The sequence below is a fragment of the Notolabrus celidotus genome, chromosome 6, assembly GCF_009762535.1.
Source record: "Notolabrus celidotus isolate fNotCel1 chromosome 6, fNotCel1.pri, whole genome shotgun sequence".
NCBI lineage: Eukaryota > Metazoa > Chordata > Actinopteri > Labriformes > Labridae > Notolabrus > Notolabrus celidotus.
In genome coordinates this window covers 6,166,732-6,192,899 of record NC_048277.1, presented here as the reverse complement: position 1 = coordinate 6,192,899, position 26,168 = coordinate 6,166,732, and the positions used below count along the sequence as shown (strand labels likewise).

Below are 26,168 nucleotides of genomic sequence, written 5' to 3'. Positions count from 1 at the left end.
TGAGCAAAGCACCTCATCTGGTCAGAGGGGACAGGCCCGAGGTCGAGCGAGAGGGGCGGTCAGTAGAGTCAGGGGAAGCAGAGGTAGGGGACGAGGACGAGGAGTGCACGCCGGGGAAATGTACGCGCAGGAGGCGGGCAGAACGGCAGGACGGGATTTGAATGGTTTAAAATTTTGGCACCCAAAAAAGGCTGTTTGGTTGGTGTTTTCCCAGGATTACTCAGGCTGTAGAAAGCAGCTTTTCTTCCTGATTGCCATCAGGACATAAAGATCATTTTAACCACTATAACAAAAAGTGTATCTAAATCTGATTACCAACCCCAGCTTTAACTACTTCAGCATTGTTTCCCACGGCTGGAGGTTGCATCTTAGAAATGCTTTATAACTTTGAGCTTTTAACTAGTGAGAAAAGCTTCACTTTAGTTGGATACACATTTAAGTGACAGGATACTGAGGCTGATTTGGGGCCCAATTTCCTCCTTTTGACAATACTACTTGCCCCAAACGATTTGAAAGACAATCAAGGCTTCAACAGGCCAATTCTAAGTTGCAAATATTACAAATGTTGTATATTTAAAATTAGGTATCCTGCCAAGCATCATGAAGCAACCTCCAACGATATCATCACATGAAACGATAACCAATCAGGAAGCAAACTGACTGAAGAAGGAAGCACAACCAACACAGCCCTGGCATCAACAGTGAAGGTGCAGCAGAAAGTTAGATGAGTGTTTATACAACCTCTGCATAAAACATCACAATCGAGCTGACAGAAGAGGAGTTGGACAGAAATTGCAAACACATTGGATGCACCAGGTCACTAAGCAGCTAGAATATTTGGCCTCCATCCCATAGTCTGCCATGTTTGTTTACTCTTGAGTCACGTTTGACTGGGAGAGATTTATGAAGTTTCCAGTTTAGAGAGTGAGGATTCTCTGTTAGTGTGTGGTGTGGTATGTAGTGTTGGTCATATCTTGCTCTATACACAAAGACGAAACTGTTAAATCTTTCATTATTTGAGGGAGTCTCTCATGTTTGCAAATCTTTTAAGATTTTAAACACTTAAAAGTATTCCTTTGAACTTCTAATGAGTTCTAATCTGTTAGTTATCTTGTTGTAATCAATATTCATATCATTAATGTATCAGCAAACTAGCACAGCGAGAAGGCTGGCACAGTCTGTTTATGGACATCTGAACTCTTCATCCAATCAGTAAATGAAAGATAAACAGTCATCAGTGAATTTGGCATCAGGAGGCGATATCAAACGTCCCCGGGGAGCACAGGGTAACATGTGAAAATGGCAGTTGATTGTCCCACTCTGTCAAAATCAAACCTTAAATAATCATCTGAATTTGGTGCCAACATAATTGTAGAGGTCAAAAGTCATTCCCTATCCTCTGAAACATATGACAGCTATTGACAGACCATCTGGTGCAGAGTACGCTCAGAGTCACAGGAAGATTCAGTGACCCGTGTTACTGCTGCAGTGCCTGCTGTAAACTGACCTTTAGATACACTAATAAATATTAGATCATGTTTCTGTTTCTGTTTCTGACCCTGAAGCTCTTCCCCAAATAGTTGTTTAAACTTTGTTGGGATTATATGTTCAACCATTGTGCACCATGTCTAAAAGTTCACAGTTAAATGATTTATTCCATGTTTATTTATAAGAGCATGAACAGAGCATGTCGACGGCCCAGAGTTCCAGTGTTCACACCTTAACACCTTGATGTACTCCCCAGAAAGTGCAGGAGGGCTCAGAGCTCTCCTGCTGTGAGAGTGCTTAAGGGCTTCCTCCTGGTCTTTTTCAGCCTTTTATGTACAGTTCCCTCAAGTCCACAGAGATGCAGACTGGCTTGAGGGATTTGCTTACATTTTGTTTTGTTCTCATGTTCAAACAGGAATGATAGGATTAATAAATTATTTCCTGAACTCGGGCAAAAACAAGTTTGGACATAGATGCAGTAGAAGTTCCAAATGAGTTATTCCATGAAGAAATTATAGTGATGATTTGTTTTTAATGGATCTGATCAAATTGCAATATCTGCATAATTGTAGGCTATTATTATACTCATATCATGACAAATAAGCAATGTGTAGGAATACAGGTTTAAACAGTGAAACCAGATGGGAAAAAATACATGGCAGTGCATTAACAATGATATATTAATGCAGCCGGTGAGTAAGCGTTTCTAAATTGGGCTTCTAACAATGGATTTCCAGTCAACCTGTCATTCATACATGAATCATTTCCTGATTGATACACTTATCAGTGTGACACCAATATTAAAGCTCCGCCTCCTCTGAGACAGTAATTTGAACCCACTACGATATATCTGTAGTTGTTGTGGTCTGTGTCAGGTGCACCCTCAAATTAATTCCTAACAGACTGATTAAAGTAATGGCAGTGCAATGTATAAGTGTCTTATAGCGATGGGTATCTCAAGCAAAAATACAATTCAAAATTAACCAAGAGCTATTCAAAGACTAACCTCCATCCCGGCAACTGCCTCGCTCTCTTGGCATATGTTTTGTGTCATTTGTTAAGCTAATTTGTCCCGTCAAAGTTTGCAATCGACCTCAGTTATGTGTATTTTTCTGAAGAAGCTTTGCATAGAACTCTGGGACGCAGTTTTCTCCAGTTCCAGATCTCACAACTGTTTTACCAGCAACTGGCTTATGCTTCCTCTACTTCTATTATAACTGGTGGTTAGAAAACAGCATTCAGATGGGCTAAACCACTGTCAGGAGCTTGTACCCCATTACAGCCCAGGTAAAAATAATGGCCAAAAAACGTATTTTTCATTTGAGAGAATAGTTGAATGAACTATGGACTGAGGTATTCAAGAATCCTGAACCCCCGCTGTCCTAAATATTATACAGTTGTGTTAAAAATAATAGCAGTGTGAGTAAAAAGGTGAGTAAACGTCAAAATCCCTCAAATAAATTGTATTTTAATGAACACAAATGCATTGGGGACACAGCACTTTCTATTTCAAAGCAAGAAAATTGGAAAAAGTAATTGCATTTGATAATTTTTTACAGAAAGTCAAGAAATATAATGTTAAAAAAAATAGCAGTGTTGACATCTGTCTTGACAAACTCAAAAATGTACTGTATAAACTAAGAAATGCTTGAAGATTCAACTTTCCTGAGAATCATAAACTAATATTTAGTTGCATAACCAGAGTTTCTGATAACTGCTTCACATCTGTGGTGCATGGAGTCGACCAACTTCTGGCACCGGTCAACAGGTAATGCAGCCCAGGACAATTGTACTACGTTCCACGATTCCTCTGAATTTCTTGGTTTTGCCTCATGAACAGCATTTTTCATGTCAGCCCACAAGTTTTCTATGGAATTAAGGTCCGGGGATGGTGCTGGCCACTCCATTACTTGAATGCGGTTTGTCTGGAACCATGATTTTGCTCGCTTGCTGGTGTGTTTGGGGGGGTTTGTCTTGTTGAAACACCCATTTCAAGGGCATTTCCTCTTCAGCATACGGCAACATGACTTCTTCCAGTATTCTGATGTACTCAAACTGATCCATGATCCCTGGTATGGGATAAATAGGACCAACAGCATAGTACGAGAAACATCCCCATATCATGATGCTTGCACCACCATGCTTCACCGTCTTCACTGTGTACTGTGGCTTGAATTCAGTGTTTGCAGGACGTCTGACAAACTGTCTGTGGCCCTTAGACCCAAAAAGAACAATCTTACCCTCATCAGTCCACAAAATATTACGCCATTTCTTTTTAGGCAAGTCAATGTGTTCTTTGGCAAATTGTAACCGCTTCAGCACATGTCTTTTTTTTTAACAATGGGACTTTGCGGGGGCTTCTTGCTGGTAGCTTGGCTGCACATAGACGCTGTATGATTGTTACAGTACTCACAGGCAACCTTAGATCTTCTATGATCCTCCTGGAGCTGATCATTGGCTGAGCCTTTGCCATGCTGGTTATTCTCCGATCCATTTGAACAGTCGTTTTTTTTTTTTTTCCTCGCCTTTCTGGTTTTGGCTGCCATATTAAAGCGTTTGATATCATTTTAGCTGAACAGCCTATCATTTTCTGCACTTCTTTATAGGTTTTCCCTTCTTTGATTAATTTCTTAATCAAAGGACGCTCTTCTTCTGAACAGTGTCTTGAACGACCCATTTTACTCTGTTTTTTAAGGACAAATGCACAGCCAGAATATGCAGCGTCAGTTGCCTTGATCCTTCAATAAGGGCCACCTGTTTAACACCTGTTTTTTTCACACTATCAATGACCTCCCTTATGGAACTCAGCACTGCGATTTTTTTGAACACGCCCCTTTCAGTTAATGATTCAGTTTCACAGAATCAGCAGCATGCACGCCATGCCTGTTGGGTCTGTTTGTTTTCTATACCTTTACTAAACCTTCTAGAAACGTACTTGCAGTGTAGAAGTTGAAATTGTGATGTGGGGCTGCTATTATTTTGAACACAACTGTATCTTCTTTGTTTTGTTTGAGTCCAAGACTGTAGCTCTGCTGCTTTTGTTGTAAGCAGGCGGCTCACATGGTATAATGTTAAATATATGTTCTGGAGGGATGCTATTATGGTTTTGTTTGTTTTTGTAAAGTTATAATCCTTTTCACACCTCAACCCAAATATTTTCTTATATCTGAATTGTTTTGTTTAGATAATTTAAGTACTATCAAGACAACCAGTATTTGCTCAGACTGGAAACTAATGGTTGACTGGTAAAATGTTGAGACAGACAGTCAGATTTTGTGTGATATCACTTTGAGTTTCAGTGTCAGAGTTACTCCTCTATCTACTCGTCTGACTCAATGTGATATTTCTGGAAATGTCGCCCATTATTAGAAGCTGTTGTTGGCTTTTTGAGAGTGCATACTGTCATCTTGAAAGACTTATCACCAGGAGTGTAGTTTCATAGTGGTAGCTATAGTGTGCATGTTGAGTGAATGTGCCAGTCTATCTGCTAGGATGAATGCACAAGATTAGGTAAGATACCAGATGGCGCCTTGATTAGACATGTGAGCATGTATATGTTTGCCAATGTTTCCTACCTCTCCAATTGTACACATACTGAGCAGCTAAAAGTACCAGTGCACCTGTGGCACACAGGCAGATAAGTTTGAAGCTGTCTTCAAAGGTCTATTCTGGCCAGAGCAGAGGAGGGATTTTTGCCAACCCATTAAACAGCCAAGCAGAAAAAGGCTGAAAACTTCCTGCCAACTGCAGAAACACCCAAACATGTCAATCAAACAGCTCTGCACTACACACACACACACACACACACACACACACACACACACATGCACACACACACACACACACACACACACACACACACACACACACACACACACACACACACACATATATACACACACGCACCAACTGTCAGTTCAACTCACACAAATCTATAAGCAAACGTAATCTCACACACAAGCCAAGCTCCAGCAACACACAGTCACCCAGCAAGGCGTTGAAGCATTCAGGCAGATCGATAGGCTTTCAGGAAGCCAGTAACACCTAGGTTGAGCCCCTGAGGCTTGAACCAAGTTACTCAGCACTTTTTCTGACCACTCAAGGGGAGCCATGCTGGGCTCCGGGCCAAGAGCCAAAGACAGGAAAAGTACCATATGGGTGAGAACGAAACTTTTGACACAAAGTAATTCTGTCATTGCTGTGACAGCGGCCATCATTGGCTCCTTAGTGAGTTCACAGTTCACTTGAAATGTCTGCCAGGAGGTCTTGTAGAAGTATGGCCTCTGTTGGTGCAGTCAAAGGTGATCTGGCACGGATTGTGGGGTTTTAAAGATATCTGTTTTATTCCATTTATCTGTGTTTCAGTGCACTCTCTAAAAACAGTCAGTCTCTTTTAGGATGCTTTTGTTTCATGCTCCTTCAACTGTTATTTCTGTTATGCCCTAGTTTGTGCGTGAAACCTTTTAATGATCCAAATACAGTATCAGACTCTTTGATTAGCAAACCAAAAGGAACATCTCACAAATGGGAACATCAAAATTGAACATCAGGGACCTCCATTTTTAGGAGCACAAGTGAAGTGTCACAGAGAGACTATATCAGACTCTCTTTACTGGAACAAGCTTTATTTGTAATCTTACAGGAGCAGAGATGACACACACAGACTGAGATTTGATGTGGGGATACTCTTGATTTTTAAGATGTCTATATTCCCTTCACAGGAACGTGATGCATGAAAAAGACCAAAGGAAACTTGTGACATGCATTCATGAGAGATCGAACTTTTATGTCCTCTGACTGAATGTTGTTGTTTACATAAACTTTGATAAGTTACTGAAACTATTGATAAATTACATTCCTATGAAGGAGTGATATAAACTGTGCTATCTTCTTAATCCATCCCGATAAGTATCTTGCTGGTTGAGCAACTTAAGATTTAAACACGATGTGTTCCTGAGGATTAATACAGGATATGACAAAATATGTCAGCTCCTGTGCTGCTGGCGTTAACAAGCACAGGTACAAAGTTATACAGTGGATAACAAATCTCAAAAAGCTGTCACTTTCAGTATGCTGTCTTTATGATTTGAGTGTGATATTAGGAAGTTAATTTAAGGTTATGTTTGACCCAAACATGAAGCTTGAAATGTCAGCTACACAAGGCAGCAGCTCAAATACTGAATGACACGTGTGATGTCTTTGAAAAGGAAAACTCAAGCGCTGGCACCAAATGTGCATGTTAGAGGTCTTATCATGAAAGAACAGGTACACCTCTATAGCACAAAATGACTGCATATGTGTTGTCACACTGTGTAAACTTCCTGCTCATAATTAGAGTGACAGCTTTTGAAAAGCATGTAAATAAAGTGCACAAGGACTGTGTGGAGAGGAGGCTATAAAATAATGAGGTACAGTGTTGATGGTTTGTTTGTGACTTTGAAAAAGAGAGAAATATGTAGTACGTTTGATGGCTGTCCTCCGCCGCACAAATACACACACAAACAGAAATATATAATCAGACGATGTGGATAAAGTGAGCCATAAATAGAGAGCTTGACATCATTAAGCATTGATGAAAAAATGATAACACTAATTATCCAGTGTAATTATATCAGTCTGAAGTGTTCAACAGTAGTCAACAGAATAATCACGACTTTCTGAACATATTAGACGAGTGACACTCATATGAGTTCATCTGTTTATGATGTCTCCTTACATGTGACATGTAAACAAAAACATTTTTGACTTCTGCTGCAGTCAGCAATGTGGAATTTCGATGCAGATGTGTAGCTCTTTCTAGCACTATACTGTTACCACCATGCTGACAGCTATATGTACTGTAGTTTAGCTCACTTTACGGCATTGTTGATGGTTGTGACCAACTCATTGGCTGTTTTTGAAATGGCCTGCTACATACTACCTACGAATGTAGTAGGCAGTAGGTACTGTATACTGGATACTGCATATAGCATTTGAATTTAGTATGTAGAATGACTGTTATGTTGGGTCTGGTCTGCAGTATGCTGAGCCAGACAATACGGAATTTCCGGTTTGGGAAAGCGGAAGTAAACAACGGCCAAGCTGATAGAGAAACTGTTTCTTTAGCATTCACTAATGATTCAAAAAGTTAAGAAGTGGTTTATATGGAATTATATGGAATTTTTATGTGGAGTTTTCACAGCACCTAAAAACTGAGTTCGCGAGGCAGACTGGTCCGATGCACACTGTGACGTTTTCCCAAATCAGTACGTCATCCAGATAGTTTTGGCAAACTGCAGATTTTGCTCTTGTTCACATACTACTATTGAATTTTGGCCAAATCAGCATGTACTGCTAGTATTGTAGGTGGTTTCAGCCATTGAGACTCGCTTCACCTCTTTCTGCTTATCGCTCATCTCAAATTAAAGAGTCTCTACGATCAAAACAGTGCTCTACATTTATTTAACAGTATACCACAGGTTTCTTTCCATAAATGAATAGGACCTAATAAGGGAAAAAAGCATTAGAAAGTGGCGCCGCAAGACCGGCCTGCCTGGCTAAGTGAAAAGCATGCTTAGTGGATTCAAGCTGCAGCTGCATCATTCTTTAAAACATGTTCGACTATTTCACTCTGCCCTAACATTGTACACTGAGATAAAAAGGAGTCAGCATGAGGTGCCGCTGGCCTAGTGGTTTAAGCGCATTCCCCATATACAGAGGCTATGGTCCTCGTCCCAGCGATCTCAGGTTTGACTCCACACATTTCCTGTCTCTCTTTAGCTGTACTGTTCATTAAAGGCGAAAATGCCCCACAAAATATAAGTCAAAAAGGAGTCAGCACATATCACTGGTATAAAGATATATTACCAGGAATGCATTGAATAGTAACCACTGTATAACACATTCTTTCAAAAACAGAACCCTATAAACATAAGGTACTGTTTATCACAATGGACGCCGCAAGTTTTTACAAACTGTGAAGCCAAACTATTCGGAGCTCCCCCTACTGACTGGCAGCAGTAAAGGTCATAAACACCTTCCTCATGTAAACAGATGAAACATGAGTCAAACTATTAAATCAAATTTCAGGTCAGATAACCTTTTCTTTAAGATGGTTTCTGTCATGAAAGTGTCACATGGGTTAAGTTATTTTATTTGTCTCTCCTCATGTTTCTTGTCTTTGTGTTTTATTTTTTGTCACTTAGCCTTGTCTCTTGGTTCAGATCCATTGACTTCCTGCTCCCCTGTGTTTCCCACTCTCTTGATTACTCCAATGTGCTGCACCTGTGTCTTGTTAATTCCACTTCCAGTGTGTACTTAAGCTCACTCAACCCTCCCTCCTGTGCCAGTTCGTCTTTTACCTTGTGTCAGCATTCCAGCAGTTTCCCTTGTGTTTATTCCCTTGTTTTTGATCTGTTTCTGTCCCTTTATAATATGATTGTTGCCTCTTGTCTTGGATACATCTGCCTTTTTTGACTGCCTGCCTGTGCACATAACTTGTTTCTGATTAAACAGACTTTTAATTCTCGTCTGCCTCTCAAGTCCTGCTTTAGGGTCCAAATTCTTGGTACAGCTTCACAGAAAGTTGATCCTTATCATGCTGATTGTTGTCCAAGTGTTCAATGATTCTGAGAAGTTAAGTTTTAATTAGTTACTTGATGTTCAAAAGATTATTGACTGATGACGAATGCGGGCTCCTGCAGCATTTTTTACTGGATTATTATAGAGAAGGAACATTGAGGGTAAACGTAACAAACACTAACACAAGAGTCATTGAACTTTCTATAGCCACACATGTCTGCTTCAAGCTGACACAAAAGACTGTGCGGCTGGTTATGTGTGTTTTTGTTCGCAGAAAGGTTTGATGTCTGTCCCGTGGCTCCACCTGTCAGATTGCTTTTGTGCATGCCTTGGCTCCACCAGCACAACATGTCTGTGCCCATGCTCACATTGAGAGGAGCATTAGGTTAGGTGAATATAAATATATTTGTTAAACTTACTTCATTAATCCTCATGGGGGAATTCCATTTCAAGTTTTTTTTTCATGTTTGATATATACACATACAATCATGCACAAACATGCTATGGGCATGCACTAATGGAGGGATGTCAGAGTGAGCAGGCTGCCATTAACAAGCGCCACCCGAGCAGTTGGGGGTCCGGTGCCTTGCTCAAGGGTACCTCTGCAGTGCCCAGGCTAATGTAACAGCACCTCTCCAGTCACCAGTCCACTTAACAAACTTCATCCATGAATCCTTGAACCGGGGACCCTCTGGTTCCCATGGACTGAGTTACTGCCACCCGCAATTTTATTATATATTAACAACCATTCAATGGTTTAATGTGACCTGTGACTGAAATCACTGACATCAAGCGAGCCGTTCTTACAGACAATTAACTGGAGGTATTCTTTTAAGTCTTAGAGACAGTAGGGAATAATATTTTTCCTGTTCTTTTCAGCATACATGTTCTATTTCTTGATCTTCTCGATTTCTTCTTCATGAGGTCACCATCATTGAATACTACTGAGGTTTATTTCAGTAAGCACAAATAAGCATTTAATAAATACAGTTAACCGAAGGTAAGTTACTCTCACCTTATTAAAAGGATCGGTCTGAGGTTGTTTAACAGATGCAAAATCAATTTACATCAATGCAACAGTGTGTGTGCGCCTGTGTGTGCGCGTGTGTGTTTGTGTCTGTGTGTGTGTGCGAGCTTATAAAAGTCATTTAATCAGAAAAGGAAAAAGCAACAACAACCTCTCACTCATGCTTACAGAAATGGAACCACATTTGATTGGAGGGGTTTTCAAACTGTCACACCAGGAAAGTTGTATTGACGTTGGATCCAGTTGTTCAGTGTTATAAGAACTCAGTGAAGCCAGCTGGACAAATTGATCTCCTGAGTGCAGCAGATAAAAAGCACAAAACCAGAGCTAAAGTTTCCAGTAGGGCAGCACAAAGGTTTCTCTAGTTCAAGAGTAGACTGTGTATACCTGTTCACCAAATCCTTTACAGGATGCTATACTGAAAACAGTTGTACCCATTACTCTAGCATGTTCCAAGTACAATTTAAATGTTTATGTAGTGGCAAGAGAAGCTAATGCAGAGGCACGTACAACTTCCTGTTAACGTTTTTGGTTGAAAAATGATTCAAGTGGAATACTGCCACCCCTTCTGTCTTAAAGTTGAGTGTGGAAGGACTCATTCTTTGGCAGGAAGAGATGCTGGGCATGATTGAAGTCCAAGAATCCGTCAGGAATCTAACAAACCTTTGATTCGCTTCAGAAGAAAGACAAGACACTTTCAGGCATATAATACGGGGTCTGTTGTCTTGATATAGAAATCTCAGAAAATTGAATCTTTTATAAAATCAGTACAAGTCAGGTTGCAGTGGTGCACAGATGTATGGCACCTGGAAAAGAAGCAATAGTACATAACTGATACTGATACAACAAATGCATTGAACTCACAAATACAAGCAAATGAAGAGAAGCAACAAATCTATGAGAAAGTTGAGTAATTTGCAGCCGGTGAAAACAGGCCCTCAAGTCGTTTCAGAAGCAAGACGTGCCAGCGTCTGGTCAGAATAATGTAATATTAAAGCTGACAGTTTATAAATGCTTGCCAAAACCTGCTCCCTAAAGTCATTCAGAGCTGCAATTAAAAAACATCATGTTACTAATTGATGATCGCCCTCTTAGAGAACAGACTGTAGTGAATTAAACATGTGGACTTATTTTTCATTCCAGGGGTGCCGTGAATGATGTTTGTTAGACCGACGAGCAGCTGTACGGCAATTTGCATCTGAAATGTAAATATCTTGCCTGAGAGTACGAAGGAAGCAAAAGTGGTCTTCTTCAGGGGTGTGAGAAGAAAAGAGAGAATGGGACAGACCCAGAAAAGACAGCAAGAAACAGATAGTGTATCAAAGATTGCCAATTGCAGCATGATTGCAGATGGGGTCTTGGCACTGCTGTCCCTGCGCCCCTGATGCCCTGTGATTGCAGCCTCTACAGGCAGCCTCTCAGGACTGATGATGCCAGTTTGTGTGCCAGTGGACTGAGATGCCAGTTCACAGCCAGCAGCAGATGTGCTGATGGAAAGGTGAGTTATCCATTTGAATGTTTTGCAAGATGAGCTCTAAAACTGGAGGAACAATCACAAAATACATCTAATGTAGTGTATATGTACAGGCAGGTGTTTTCAGTGATTTAGCTTTGAAAACTAGCTGTAAGCTACCTGCTGGATGACAAGCTGCAGGGAAAGAAAATTATCATTTGAAGGATTCAGCAGCTGAATGTGTCAGACACAAGACTTTGGATTGGTCCATTTATTTCTTTATGTCTGCTGGAAGGCAACTCTCGTAAAAATGTTCACATTCCAAATTAAAGAGAGAAAAACTTGGGAATAGTTTTAAAAGTTTGGAACATTATTTCAATGATGGAGCCCAAAAACAATAATTATTCAAATTAGCAAACTGGCTGCAAACCACTCAACAGTTAAGCAAATTATGTAAAGCACTTCTGAGGGGCTTGAACTTCGGGTGATCACACTCGTAATTTTAACAACAGTATCTAATTGTCAAGAAAGTACAATTGATCGTTGAAATAGAAAAAGCACTTTGCTGGAAAAAGAGCAAACTGTTTGTTTTTTTTCAAAAGGGACTGTCCATGTATAAAGAAGACGGGTTACATCCCATGCATAATGACAGAAGCGCTTGCTGTAGGGCTTCCATTTGTTCATATTGGACCAGGATCACTCTCTACTTTTATCAGTTATCAGTTATCTTCTAAATAACATTGGATTTTTTGAAACAATGGTGTTTTCAGTCACAGCAGACTTCTGAGTTTTGTTTTGAGTAATTTGAAAACCATAAACCCCACTTATCACAGGAACAGCAGTGGTGCACAGATGCAAGGCCTCTTCAAAATGATTCACATTTTCAACACTCTGTCAAGTCCTTTGTGAAAAAAAAAACATCCAGAATTAGCTAAAATACAGAAGCTCAACATCACTGTGATTACCAGACTCTTATTAGTGAACGATTTGCCCATGACTGAATTAGTCAATATGAAAAACTTTATTAGAGGTCTTATGAGATGTTTTAGCTGGTCATGAGACACACCAAAAGACCACTCAAAGAGCTTTACTCTACTCATCACACTCACCCATTCACAGCACTTAATGATCACAAATAACCTATAACAACCTATATAAATAAATATATTGTCAACTTCCATTTGTACACTGATGAAACGCAACTTTACCTCCAGAGCTGGTGACTGGTCAAACATCACTGTTCTTCATGAGTGTCTTTCAGAAATACAATCATGGATGACAGATAACTGTCTTCAACTCAATGACACAAAATCTGAAATTATTTTATTCGCCTGACAGATTTAACATGACATGGCTTTTTAAAAACTTGCGTATTGTTTATATCCACCATCTATGTTATACTGCTCTTATTTTGTAACCTCCAGGCCACATGATAGTATATAATGAATCTCACCTGTTTCTATTGTTTCACCACGCCCTGATGGAAACCCAGTGAGGGTTGAAACCGGTTGGCGTTTCCTTTTTCCTGTACACCACTTTTAATACGTTAAGCCCTCTATGAATTAAAGGCTTTTTAACATATCCCTTGACTCGAGCTGGTGTGCCTGAAGACAGCCTCCATGGCTTCCCCCTTTTTTCGTTGAAATTATTTTAATTGGTCCAGCAGCAAAAAGAACCCTGATCATGAAAAACCTCCAATGAATTAGTAAATCATGTGAAACCATCAGTAACAAACCTTGGACTTGTTTTTGAGCTACAAGTAAAGCAAGTTGTTTGATCCTGTTTTTATCAGCTCAGACATATTGTAAAGGTTAAGTCCATATTTTCATATAAAGGTTTAGAAAAACTCATTCATGCTTTTATTCCTCTCACCTTGACTACCGTAATTCACTATACACTTGTCTTAATAAAAAAAATTCATTCACCTCCTTCAGAGAGTACACAACACAGCAGCTCTGCTTTTAACTAGAACCTAAAAAGCATTCCTACATCGGCTACCTGTTGCTTTTAGGATCAATTTTAAGATAGTTTTAATAACATTTAAGGCACAACATGGACTCGCCCCTCAATATATTTCTGAGCTTTTATCCCTTTTGAACCAGGACTGAGGTCCTCTGGCAGTGCTCTGCTGGCTGCTCCAAGGTCTAAAGGCGACAGGGCCTTTGCTGTGAGAGCCCCCCGACTGTGGAACAGCCTGCAAGAGGAAATCGGACTTGCAGATTCAGTCCCTGACACACCTTTATATTAAAGCTTTTATTTTGTGAATTAATTCAAATTTTTAGCATTTTACCTCTCTGCTTTTATTGTCTGTTTTTACTGTTTTCATGAAGCACTTTGTTAATTGTATTTAAAAGTTCTATACAAATAAAAGTATTAATATCATTATATTCACACCACATTCATACACTGATGTCTGAGGATGCTATAGCAGGGCACCAATAGGATTATCTAATCTGATTCATACACATTCACACACCTCTGAATATGTCACCGGGAGCAATTTTGGGTCAATGTCTTACCCCAAGACACTTCATCATGTGACTGCGAAGCTACATTTGGATGTTAAAGTAAAACGATTTGAGTTTTTTGTGATGAAACATGACTCACGTGTACAGGTTAAACTAAGTGAAATGAATAAGAGATGCCAAAAGTGATACAAATGGAAATATCCTCTGAGGAGCTTCAACTAATTTATAAGCTTTTCAGCACATCAGTATAAAAACCATGTTCACAAAGGCATTAGTTATCAGCCTGTGTATAAAATAATTGTCTGTATAGCGTATGATTAATTCATTCAACTAATAAAAAAACTGTTGCAAATTCAGCACTCATGATTCACTCTTTACACTTCCCTCAGCTGTCCTCCCCTCTGTCTCCATCCATCCCTCCTCTTTCCATCCCAGCCCTCCTGACTACCATCCACCTGCTGCCTCCAGTCACAGGTTGACCCATATAAGATTTACTGTAGCTGTGAGACAAACAAGCCCACGAGGGACCCACGTACTGTACATTCTTTATTCCTCTCAGCTCACTCCTTCACTGCTCTCACACCTGTTACTAACAAATACAAAGCTCACAGTGCACATATTGTGCAAACAACACGAGGAATAAAGTAAAACATATAGAAGTGCCTGCCCACACACTCACATACAGCACACACACGCACACATGCATACCCGAAACTAGGAATGGCCTTTGCTATAATTATAGTCATTTGTCAAAGGCCCACCTTGATTTATGATCAAATTAAAAATACACCGGGAAAGAAGCTGCAGGTCCTGGTGACGCCGGCTCCAGAGAGTGATTAATGCTACGCCATTACAGGCGTGAGAGTGGCATGATCAGGATATGCACTCTGCCACGTAGACAGGGGTAAGGGCGAACATCAGTCCCAGCATGTGGAATCTCTAGATGATAGAGGGGGTGTATTTGGGTACCTGGGATGCACTGAGTGGGGTTTCGGTAGGTTCAGGGGGTGTAGGACAGGTCATACTGCCAAAATTAGTAAGTAGGGCATCAATGTGTGCGAAACAGCAGTGTTTTACTCACAGTGAAGCTTGACTGTTTGTAGCCCTGCTCCTTCTCGGTGCAGAGAATCTCCTTTTAAATTGACTTTACACTTAAGTTTATGCAAATACCCAAACACAAATACACATTTGGCTCTGAGCCTGAAACACAATGGCATTTTACTGAGCAACAGCCATAAACAGCTGGCCAAAATGGGCTCTTACTATGCTAACTGGTAGATATAATGTCTGTATTCCTGTTATTCTTCCTTAAGTGGGACACATTTGATAGCTCTTTTGTGTAAAGTAAAAGCAGTAACATAATGACATACTTAATGGCATTGCAGAGAGTTGAAAGGATGTGCTACTTTTACATATTTCACTGAGGATTGCATGGAGTGAGCTGACTGACTGGCTGAGAAGAAAATGCTTGTATAGTCTGCTTGAGCAACAGATACACTGGAAATGAGTGCAACCTTTAAAGCAAACATAACTAGTCTTTCACTCAAACGTATCTTTTATATGCTGCATTATGGAGCATTTGATGATAGACAGATCTTATAGTGTATAGTATGTGTGGGAGGATGCAGTGTGAAACATTTCCTGACCAGTATTATTGTGTGCTCTGAGCACAAAGGAGAGCTAAACTTAAAGAGCAGAGTGGAGTCAGATGAAAAAGTGACAAATAAGAAAGCTGTTCCATTTATCCAATTTATCTAAAACCAGTAAGCTCTATCAGAATTCAAGTACTTTTAAATTGCCGTAATGATAAAGTCTGGGCAGCACAAGCAGGGGACAAGAATTGTGCCAGTAAGGAGGTCTTTGGAGCTCAGTAGTTAATATGCTGTGGGCCTTGTGCCAGCTAAGAGAGCAGCTTTTTCACACACTGCTGCCGAGCAGGAAGAAGACGCCTGACTGCCAGCAGTGGCGGGCATGGAGAGAACCTCCTGCTTCAGGTGTACTTCTTGAAGTCAAATCTAAAAGAAAGCTTAATTAAAGGATGTGAGTGATGCAATTTGCTGAAGGCTGCCATGTTTTCAGGAGTAATCATGTTTGCTGTTGGGTTGTAGAAAAGCCTCACAGAGCCATGGTCTTGCTCTGCAGGATACAGATAAGGCAGCGCTCCTCTTTTCTTCTCCACAGTTTATTGGCTGTCAGTGTTGTAAGCCCTATAGCATCCCAGGGCACTGTAAAATCAAAAGCGCGTTTGCATGAATTAACAGAATGTAATGTCTTCTTACGATGGCCTGTTTTATAAGGTCCTCTACTGGCTATAAATGTTCTTGAATAAGTCCACTTTCTGCACAGTAACAGCATTACCGATATTATGAAGTGCCATTATTTCTGACAGCCTGCCAGGTTGGCGACAGCAAACTGCATCAACTTTACTGCTACCTTGGAGAAGGCTGAAGCAAGGCAGAAAGAAACAGCTTGCAAAACTAAGGTGAGCTATAACACCATGTGAAAATCAATACATCTCATTGCTGTATTTCTCTGTGTCATGGCGGAGCCCACTGAGAGAAAGAATGGAGAAAGTTACTTTTTTTGAGTTGAGCACCTAATTTATCCTTCAGTAAATGTCAGCCACCCCCTCGCCTGCATAATGCCTCTCAGCCCGGTGGAGATGTCATTTGGTATTTGGAAAATTTGATTTCATTATACATTTCTGAAGATATACAAGGCAAAGGCAAAGCCCACATCCTATCTAAACCCAAAAGCAGAGTCCCTCCCGCTTCTTCAGAACCTTTGAAGTGTGGTCAGTTCTCAGGGTAACTTTGCAGCACAGCATTGAGCGCAAATAAAGGATTAATTCCATTGAGCACAAAAACTGTATTCATTATTCATCAGGGATGGCATTACTCACCATTGGGTTAAATATCTCTTAACCTTACATCAACTCAACGCCTTCGTAAAATACAGCCTGCTAAATTTTCTACAGAGCCTTTTATATTTTGTGATTAATTTAAGCTTTGTTCAAAATGGTTTTCAAATTACGCAGTGGGCTGAAGGCAATATAAGGTTAATTGTTTTGCATTCAAATCTATCTGTGAGGATGTAAAGATTGTAGTTTGAGATAAATTCTTCAAACCATTGGTCGGTTCACTCGAATATTTGAATGAAATAGATTTCACTGGAAAAATTTGACAGAAAAAGTCTAAATGTTTAACCTTAACTTCACATTAGGGTTGGAATAAGATGCACCATTCCACGTACATCTCACACATGCTGCCTTCAATGGTCAAAAAGTCTGCTCAAAGATATATCAAAGTAGAGTTTGAACTCGTGAAGCTTTGGTGAACTCAAGACCAAACAGGAGGATATTTTCTCTTGTGTTAGAAACAACCAGGTGAGCAGGAGGAGATGGACAGGTGCAGTGAAAGGAAACAAACAAAGAAAACACACAGACAGGTAGTAAAAGGCAGAGCGAGAGAGTGTTAACAGGAGGGGAGCAGGGATTGAATGGAGGAGATAGAGGATGTTTGCACTTTGTATGTGTATGCCTGTGTTTTCTTCAATGTGGCCATTAGCTGAGATGGATGTCCTTGAACCCGGGTCTGCGCCAACAGGTATCTCTCACATGCAGACCGCCCCTCCACTGGTAATTACACAGGGGGTCTACAGCAGGTGGCACAGGGCTGAGCAGCATTTACATAAATCTGCATGTGTCACTGGGCCTGGCTGTAGCCTCTGGCTCTGTGTATGAATCACGCTCTCACTCAGCAGACAATTGGTTCAAATTTAGCTAAACGGATGGAGGAATCTACACATACGAGTGAATGCTCTGAGTCATGTGCTCTAAAACGCTGTTCTCTCTTGTTCTTCCTTTAGTTTTTCAGTAACAAGCTTTCATAGATGGGTCCCTGTATGACTGAGCAGTAACTAACAGAAACAAAGTTACACATACTTCAAGTTGCTGAATCATGTGCTCCATTTGCTTCCTCTTTACTTCTCCTTTATACGCTGTTTTTATCATCGTCTCATTGTTTTTAGCATGCTGTTCAGCATCACTGCCCGCTGGGATTGTGTTTGTGCAAGTGCTTTGAATCTTTAAGAGACACTGTAAAGATCAACAACCATATATCATTCCTGCAGTTATGTGTGGTACTATCTATCAACAACACAGCAAACAGGACGTATTAAAGCATTCATCTCTGTGTGTGTCCTACGTTGTCTTTTTTTAAATCCAATATCTGCATACATCTACATGCTAACTGTGCATACAATTCACATACACACTAACACTGTATATGCATGTATGCATAGTTAGCGTATGTGTGAGTAGAGACATGCCAATGCTTTGTCCATTACTTGTGAGCGGTGGGACCTCCCATGGTGGAAGGTGTTTCTGCTGACAGGAGCATTTTCAAGGTAATGGAAGCACTCTGTCGTCCCAGAGCAGAGCACTAAAGCAGAACTGAGTTCTGTCACCTACTACACGCACCGCTGAACCTCCAGATGACAAAACGCCTCACTGGCTGACCGAATCAAACACAATAAAGCTGAAAAAGGAGAAAAAAAGAGATTGAAGGAGAAAAGACTCAGATTTGTCATATTTTGCTTCTTTGATAGGAAAGTATGTATTTTCAGTCGGCAGAGCAGAGTACAAGTTGAACTCTGTGCTGTATCAAAACACCTCTGCCATCCAGCCACCTCTACGCTCAGTGAAAGACGTAAAAGTGTGACTTCTGTGTTTGTAGATACAGCACACTGTGTGCTAGTCACTGAGGCAGGTAATGATATTCCGGTGATATGGTCTGGTAACATGCAACAGAGTAAAGTAATGAAATAAAGAAAGCTGAATAATGAGAGGGGAAGAAAACAAGTTTCCCAGTAACTGACAGACTGCATTAATAATCTATAAATTATTCCTATTTGAATTTACATATTTCTGTTATATTTCATCATACTAAATAGAGAAAAGCACAACAGCTCGGTGCAAGAAAGGGATGAATTATTGAGCTAATGAATTAGTGAAAACTTCCCTTGCCGAGTAGAACTTGACTGACGCTTGTCTCTGTGGAAAGATGTGCCGGCAGCCATAACTCACCAATAACCCCAGAGGAGCAGAACGCTAGCTAGCAGACATGATTGCTGATCTCAGTGGAGACGGAGCAGAGCTGTGCAGAGGGCACTGCTGTAGGCTCCCCTAGGAGCACACTGAACCAATAACTTGTGCCAGCAATATGGAGTTTAGAGTGGAGAGTCTTGAGGGAATCTGACTTGCCACTGCAGTAACAAAAGGGTGACAAGGCTACCTCCCAACTGGCTCAGGACTGAACAGAGCCTTCATGAAAATGACCGCTCAGCAGTGGACCCTGCGACCTTCCTCTCCATTCCCTCTCAAATCTTCAACGTGGTGATTATAAACCTGCTGAGATCAAACACACGTTTCTGCAACCAGAGGAAAATAAAACTCTCAGGCAGTTTGGGACCGAGTTCTCTGGGGGTCTCAGTCGGGCTTGGGCATGGTAACCAGAGCATGGGGACTGAAACGCTCCTGCAGAATAGTCATGAGGAAAAACAAGCATGCATTCAGGCACAGAGCAAATGCACAGTTAGCTGAGCAGCCCAAAGCTGTCTTCAGGAGAGAAACGAAAGAAGAAAAACAACGCTTTTGTAAATATAATCCAATCAAGGAGAATAATTCATTTGCAAACAAATTATGTTGTTGTTGTTGTTGTTATTGTGGTTCTATCTCCTGTTTGCTGAAGAATTCACAAGAATTCTAATGAATTAATGTACAAAACAACCTGTACACACAAACACATACACATACACATACACACACACACACACACACACACACACACACACACACACACACACACACACACACACACACACACACACTCACATACCCACTCACACACTCAGCACCAGGTTGACCTGGAGGGAGCCTGGCTTAGCTCCGCTCTTCTGGATATGCTGCCATTCAAATCCTCCGGAGAAACAGACTGCAGGCTAAGGGTTTAGTGTTCCTAGATGTGTGTGTGTTTGTAAGTGTGTGGGTTTGCTCTCCCACATGCAGATTTGTTCTGTTGAGTGGCAGAATTTTGAAGAGAGAGAGAGAGCAGCAGAGCAAACTTCAGAGCACAGCACAAACAGTAATATTGTAAACATTAAAGTTTTGGTGTCCATTTAAACTGACCTCGTAGAAGTGCCTGGCCTTTCTGGAACGGTCCACGGTACGCCACCTGGTAGTGTTTGACCTGGAAGCCAGGTACACAGCCTTCATGGTCTCCGTCCTCTTGGCCACCCACACGAGCAACCTGCAACACAGAGAACAAAGGACGGGTCAGAGGAATAAACATGAACACATGCTTTCTGTGGAGATAAACCTGTCAGGCACAAGCAGGTGGATAGAATAAAATAAATAATATAAAGACTTAATCCTCATTAATGCCGAATAAACAACATAAGGCTGAAGCAGATACTGGAAGTAAAGAGTCAAAAGAAATCAGTCCACCAGCAGAAAGTTTCTAAAGAGTACTAATCAATTCTGCAGTGCACTTCTGTAGCCTTTTCAGACTTGTGATGGATCTTTTTTTCTTTTCAAACAAGATTCAAGTTTTTTTTTATTCCAAAGCATTCTTCTTTTATTCATGAACATGCCTCCCTTATTATCCAAAAACATGGCTCCACAGCTCATTTGGAGTTTGGGTAGAACGTTGAAGTACACTACCAGGCGTCTGGTAATGTCATTTTGTCTGTTGTGAACACTCCTCACCCACCACCACCACCACCACCTGTCTACCTTATCTGCATCCTAACCCAACATCGACTCTGGTGACATCACTGAGGGCCCTGTTTCACAGATCTAAAACACATGACGCAAAATGAATCAGGGCATCTCCAACACATCATCTGAGCTTAGTGAGCATTCGGCGCAAACAGGAGTGAAGATGTTTTTTGGTGTAACACATACAGACCAGAGTGTACGTTCTCATTCCTTTGAGAGCCAGGTGTGCCTGCAGGCAGCCGTTATGCTATTTAAATGGCAGATTTCCAACTTTCTACTTAAATAGACCAGACTCAAGCCGACACATATTAATGCCTCTTTTTCAAGCGGTAACCTCCAGTCTTAAAATATGAAGCCAATGTGGAAGTGTTAAAAACTGTTGGTCATCGAGTGTTTAGTTGAGGCTGGCTGCAGAAACACTGAAAACCACATACACACCCATTCATAAAAGACGATCTTTACAACATGTTTACAGCCTGGTTCAAAAAACAGTTCAGGTCTAAATAGCTAATGTCTCTTGCTGCATACACAGTACTCTGTAATTATCTTATAACTTGTTATTTTTTAAGATATCAAACATGACTGACTTGATTGACAGGAAGGAACACTGTAGCTGTTAGCAAACAGGCTAAAGGCCCACCTCTACCTCACACTAGCTCGGACGACGTTAGGTTGACTTCAGCATTTCCAATAAGGCACCTGCCAACGATCGGCTTCAAAACTGCACTTCAGAGACAGATGGGTGACATCACGGATACTACATTCCTTTATTAAACAATCTATGCTCTTTTTACGTTGCCCCTAAAAACACATGAAAGTACTGCGCTAGAGATTTCAATGAGTGTTTCGTTGGTCTAAGGTGCAGACACATTCTGCTTCCTCAAGATAGCAATGCACACCAATGGGCACTAACATGGGCTCAAGTTCACTCACCAACCACACCACCCAGGTGCTGGGCCGCTACGTGAGGTAGAAAATAACAATGGCACTTGTACAATATTTCTAATAGGGCCCTGAGTTTCTAAATGTTTTCTACAACTTTTCACTTTTTTTGATTAAAGGTTGGAATACTGAACCCAGGAGGGTTATTCTCTGTTTTTTATAAGTCCTCAAAAAGTAACCGTGTACCGTAAGAAACTGAATTTTGACACGCTTCAGTGGTTGGACTGTGTTCTCACTGAGCCCCATAATAGGTCTATATACAAGGTAATGCTAAATTAAGTACAAAGCCTCAGATGATGTGGGGAAATAACATCTGAATAGATAAAAAGAACAAGGCTTGGTTTTTGGCACCTTAATTGTCTTGGATGACATGGACTGGATCAGGCTCATACGGATGATAATTCAACAATGTTTGAACTTAAGGTTCCAGTGACAATAAGTCTCTTTTCAACTCTGAAAGAACGGTCAAAATGTAATGTGGTATTATGTTGATTTTATTTCAAATTCAAATTCAAATTAAATGGACTAAAATTGGAGCTTTCCTTGAACAAGGCTTGGCTTTTCATTGACCCATTTACTCAATTTACAAAATATGCTGGGAAAGAAAGCACTTTAACCCTTCTTTTGAAAAACAATCCCTTGTTAACGGGGAGTTGTTCCCATGGAAACAGACTGTACAGAGCTGTGACTACTAATTCTCAGACAGCAACGAAACAAACTCTAGAAACAAATTGTACTGTAGTTGGAAACAGGCACAGATCAGAGACATGCTCCTGATATGTGTGTGTGTGTGTGTGTGTGTTGCATTAACTCAAATCCATAATTAGTATGCTGTCTCTTATAATTAATTTGTTTGTACGAATAATATTCACATTGCATCCTGCAAAGATAGCGAGGAGGGCTGTATGCACTGAGTGAGAATATCTTAAATGTTAAGCATACTTGAGCTGAAGGACTAAATCCAGGACTACTTTTTGAGTAAGCTGTCAGAGAACATTTTTGGCTTAGACCCCAGTCCTTTATAGAAATGCTTCTTTCAGGTCGCAGGTTATCTTATTCTTTAAGGAAAATAAAAAAAGAAAGAAAAAATGATGAGAACAATAACTTGTTGACATAAAGCATGTTGGCATTGTGGGGCCGAGCTTGGTGTCTGATATCCATTCCCACACCTTCCTCACTGCCCAACAAGAACAACTCTGAAGAGGCACTAAGGATGTAAATATCCTATGCCTAGAACTGTAATATATCACTTTTACCTTGAACAAACTCTTACTTTGGCCAGCCTGCAGGGTTCAAACTCCCCACTATGACTACATGTAAACTTTTACCCTTTCTTTAAGAACCCTTGATGTTTCAGTAAGAATCAGGTTTCTCATTGTGACAGTTGCCAACATGCTGCCTCTAGCTCAAAATAATAAATCAGACAGTATGATTGCATCAGTATTGCTAATATGGGAACTTTGGGCTTCATTAAGCCGCTTCAGATACTAACAGGCGACGTCACTGAGACTCTTTCCTTATCCTATACACTCTGGATTTAACACAGTGTTGTGGAGGAAATAAAAAAAAAACATACTCTTTATTTTTGTTATTATGACACAAACTGCAGAAGCACAGAGGAAGCAGAATTCCCTTTGGACATAAATTGATAGACCTGGCACTGATGCAGCTTTTAAACAGAGAAACTCGTTGATTTTGGAAGAAAAAGCCACAACGATATTTTGGAACACATGTTTATTCCTTACAACATGTTGGTCTGCTCTGCTTTGTGTGAGGGGTAATGGAGGGGAGGCTGTAGGGAGGTAGACTTTATAGAGGTAAAGGAGCCCATTGAACTTATAGATCTCCCAACATTGTGCAAAGGTTCCCATTATTAAGCTTAAATATCACTGGACAGGGCTGCTTTATAGTTGGTTGGAGATAATAGACGATGGGATTTAATGTTCAAGCCAAAACTTCCTCCTTAATATTTCCCTTTCATGCCTCACAGGGACTTCTCGGCCAATTGTGTAAAAGTTTTAGTTTGAAAAGTATGTTAAAAGAAATAAAATCTTTGGTTTACTTTGAAGCATTGTGATTATACATTTCTAATGATGGTAGTTTTATCCTTACTTAACTGATGCTTTAATTAGATATACAATATACTGTATAACTTGAGGATGTGCAATCTAGTATTATTACGAACATGATGCACACAGCCATCTGTGACCAGTATTAACCTGTGGCATCACACCTGTTCATCCTCATATATTATGACCTTTTCCTTAGCAACTCCTCCAGAGTTATCAAGAGGAAATAACACGCAGGAAATAATTGGATGTTGACTGAAATAGTAATACAACATCTGCATTAAGTAATCTTGTACAACCAGATGTGACTATAGAAAGCAGCTCTGCCTTCAGTTCGACCTTCACTAATGAAAGAAATGTTCAGCATGGATTGAGATGATTAAAGGTATAATATATAATATATTGTACACAAAGAGATATTATAGTATATCTTGCACTATTATTTGTGTCCACCATAATTACAAATGATCACTGGATCGTTATTTTTTATTGATATTGATAACATTATTCACCCTTGATACTGATCTGAGCCTTAATTGATTCCACTATTGATCTTTCTAGCGTTCATCAGGCCATTTTCAACACATCATTAACACTGGGTTACTATTTTTAACTAACAGGACTCGCAAGGGTTGAGTGCGATTACCTCAGCTGCTTGGAGTTGAGGAGGAGGAGGAGGAGGATGACTGTCCCCAGCAGCAGCAGCAGCTGCTGGAGTTGACAGAGTTTTTTCAACCCACAGACAATTGCAGTTGCAGCCTACTGCATTTTGGTTTAATTTGATGCACAGTGCTGATAAAACCAGGTTTTGATCCACATCCCTGGTTACACATGTGAGAGAAAGAGGATCAGAAACCACATTGAATAAAAGGAGATTTCTTAAATAATTCTGCATCCATGTCCCTCAACTGTGTCCAAGTGACAGCAGTGCTCTGTCCTCATAGCAATGTTTAAAACCATTTTATATATCAGAAAATAGTCTGTGTGGAGGGGGACACGTGGGCAACACCATAACCAGTCATCTGACAATACTTTTGCATTTTATTTATCTCTGTTAACAAATTTCTGCATGCATAAACCTCTCTGGAGTCCCTGAGCTCCCTTGTCTAATAGGTTCCTCTGGATCTCTGCCGTAGACGGCCTGCTGCTGTGGATGTGCCAGACTCTAGCTGCTACAACTACTACTATCCATCTCACCACTATCATCTCTCTCTCTCTCTTCATCTCCCTGTATCCCTCTCTCCAACACGATCTAAGCAGATGTGTGTCCTTGCCACTGTAGGAAGTTTGTCCTTGCCACTGTAACTTGCTAAATGCTGCAAAGTGCTCTGTTCATGGTGGATTAAGATGAGATCAGACTGAGTCCTGTCTGTAAGATGGGACTGGATCTTACCATGTCTTGATGTTGGGTCTTTGCTAATAATAGAACATAGAGTACGGTCTGAACCTGCCTATTCGGAAAGATTCTTGTGATTCGGTGCTATAAAAATAAAGATTGATTGATTGATTGATTGATTGATTGATTGATTGATTTATTGATTGATTGATTGATATACAGCTAACTAAAACTCTTAGTCATCATCTCTCAATTCAAACTCTATCTTTACTTCTCAGATGTCCAGTTAGATGGTAAAGACTGACCAGCGCACAGAAATGAAAGTTGAGTTTCTTATCCCTAACTGCGGGTTTCAGTGGACTTCTTGTACTCTCCCATAGGCTATCTCCACATCAAAAAACATCAGATGGGTTCTGATAAAAAGAAATGACATAAAATAGCACTGAGAATATTTTACATTCAGAGACAAACATAATGTGAAAAGGCACTTAGCATCATCTCTATTCAGACAAGAGGAAAGAACCTTTCAGAGATTATTACCAAGATCTATAAAAGACTCATCAGTCGCGCATATTACCAAGTGATTCTCATCCTGAAGCACAAGAGCACTGCGAATCACTCAGAACTGTCTCCTTACTCAGTGGGCTGTTTCAACACAAGACAAAGGATCCTGTGTTAAGGGGAGTATTAACTGAAGTCCCTTTGTGTCACTTGTCTGTTATTATATGGTGTCTGTCATTGTGTTAGTTGGTAAAGTATACATTTCAAAACAAGTTAACAGCTAAATAATGGTAAGTTATGGCTTTAACGCTATGTTTTATTGTTAACTGATATATCCATATCCTTCACATTTTTCAGAGTTAACAGGAACATATTTCCTTTCATTTAGAATGACAGTTATATGAAGTTACAAGACAGCAGAGCAGCATTTACACAGTCAATGGAGATCTATCTGCATGATGAAAAGGCCTTGGCAGACGTTCAGCCGTTGAGGTCATTACATGTAATGTCCCTGCAAAGTAATCACTGCACCCACGGGACTTAGTG

The 26,168-nt window shown here is 40.4% G+C and overlaps 1 protein-coding gene across 1 annotated transcript in view; it reads right to left on the bottom strand.

Annotated features, from left to right (window-relative positions):
• Positions 1–26,168, bottom strand: part of cdh13 (cadherin 13, H-cadherin (heart)) — a 463,737-nt gene that overhangs the window by 327,376 nt on the left and 110,193 nt on the right. Inside the window, exon 2 of the mRNA XM_034685408.1 lies at positions 20,184–20,304. Coding sequence (XP_034541299.1) covers positions 20,184–20,304 — 121 coding nt within the window. The remainder of the gene's footprint in view (positions 1–20,183; positions 20,305–26,168) is intronic.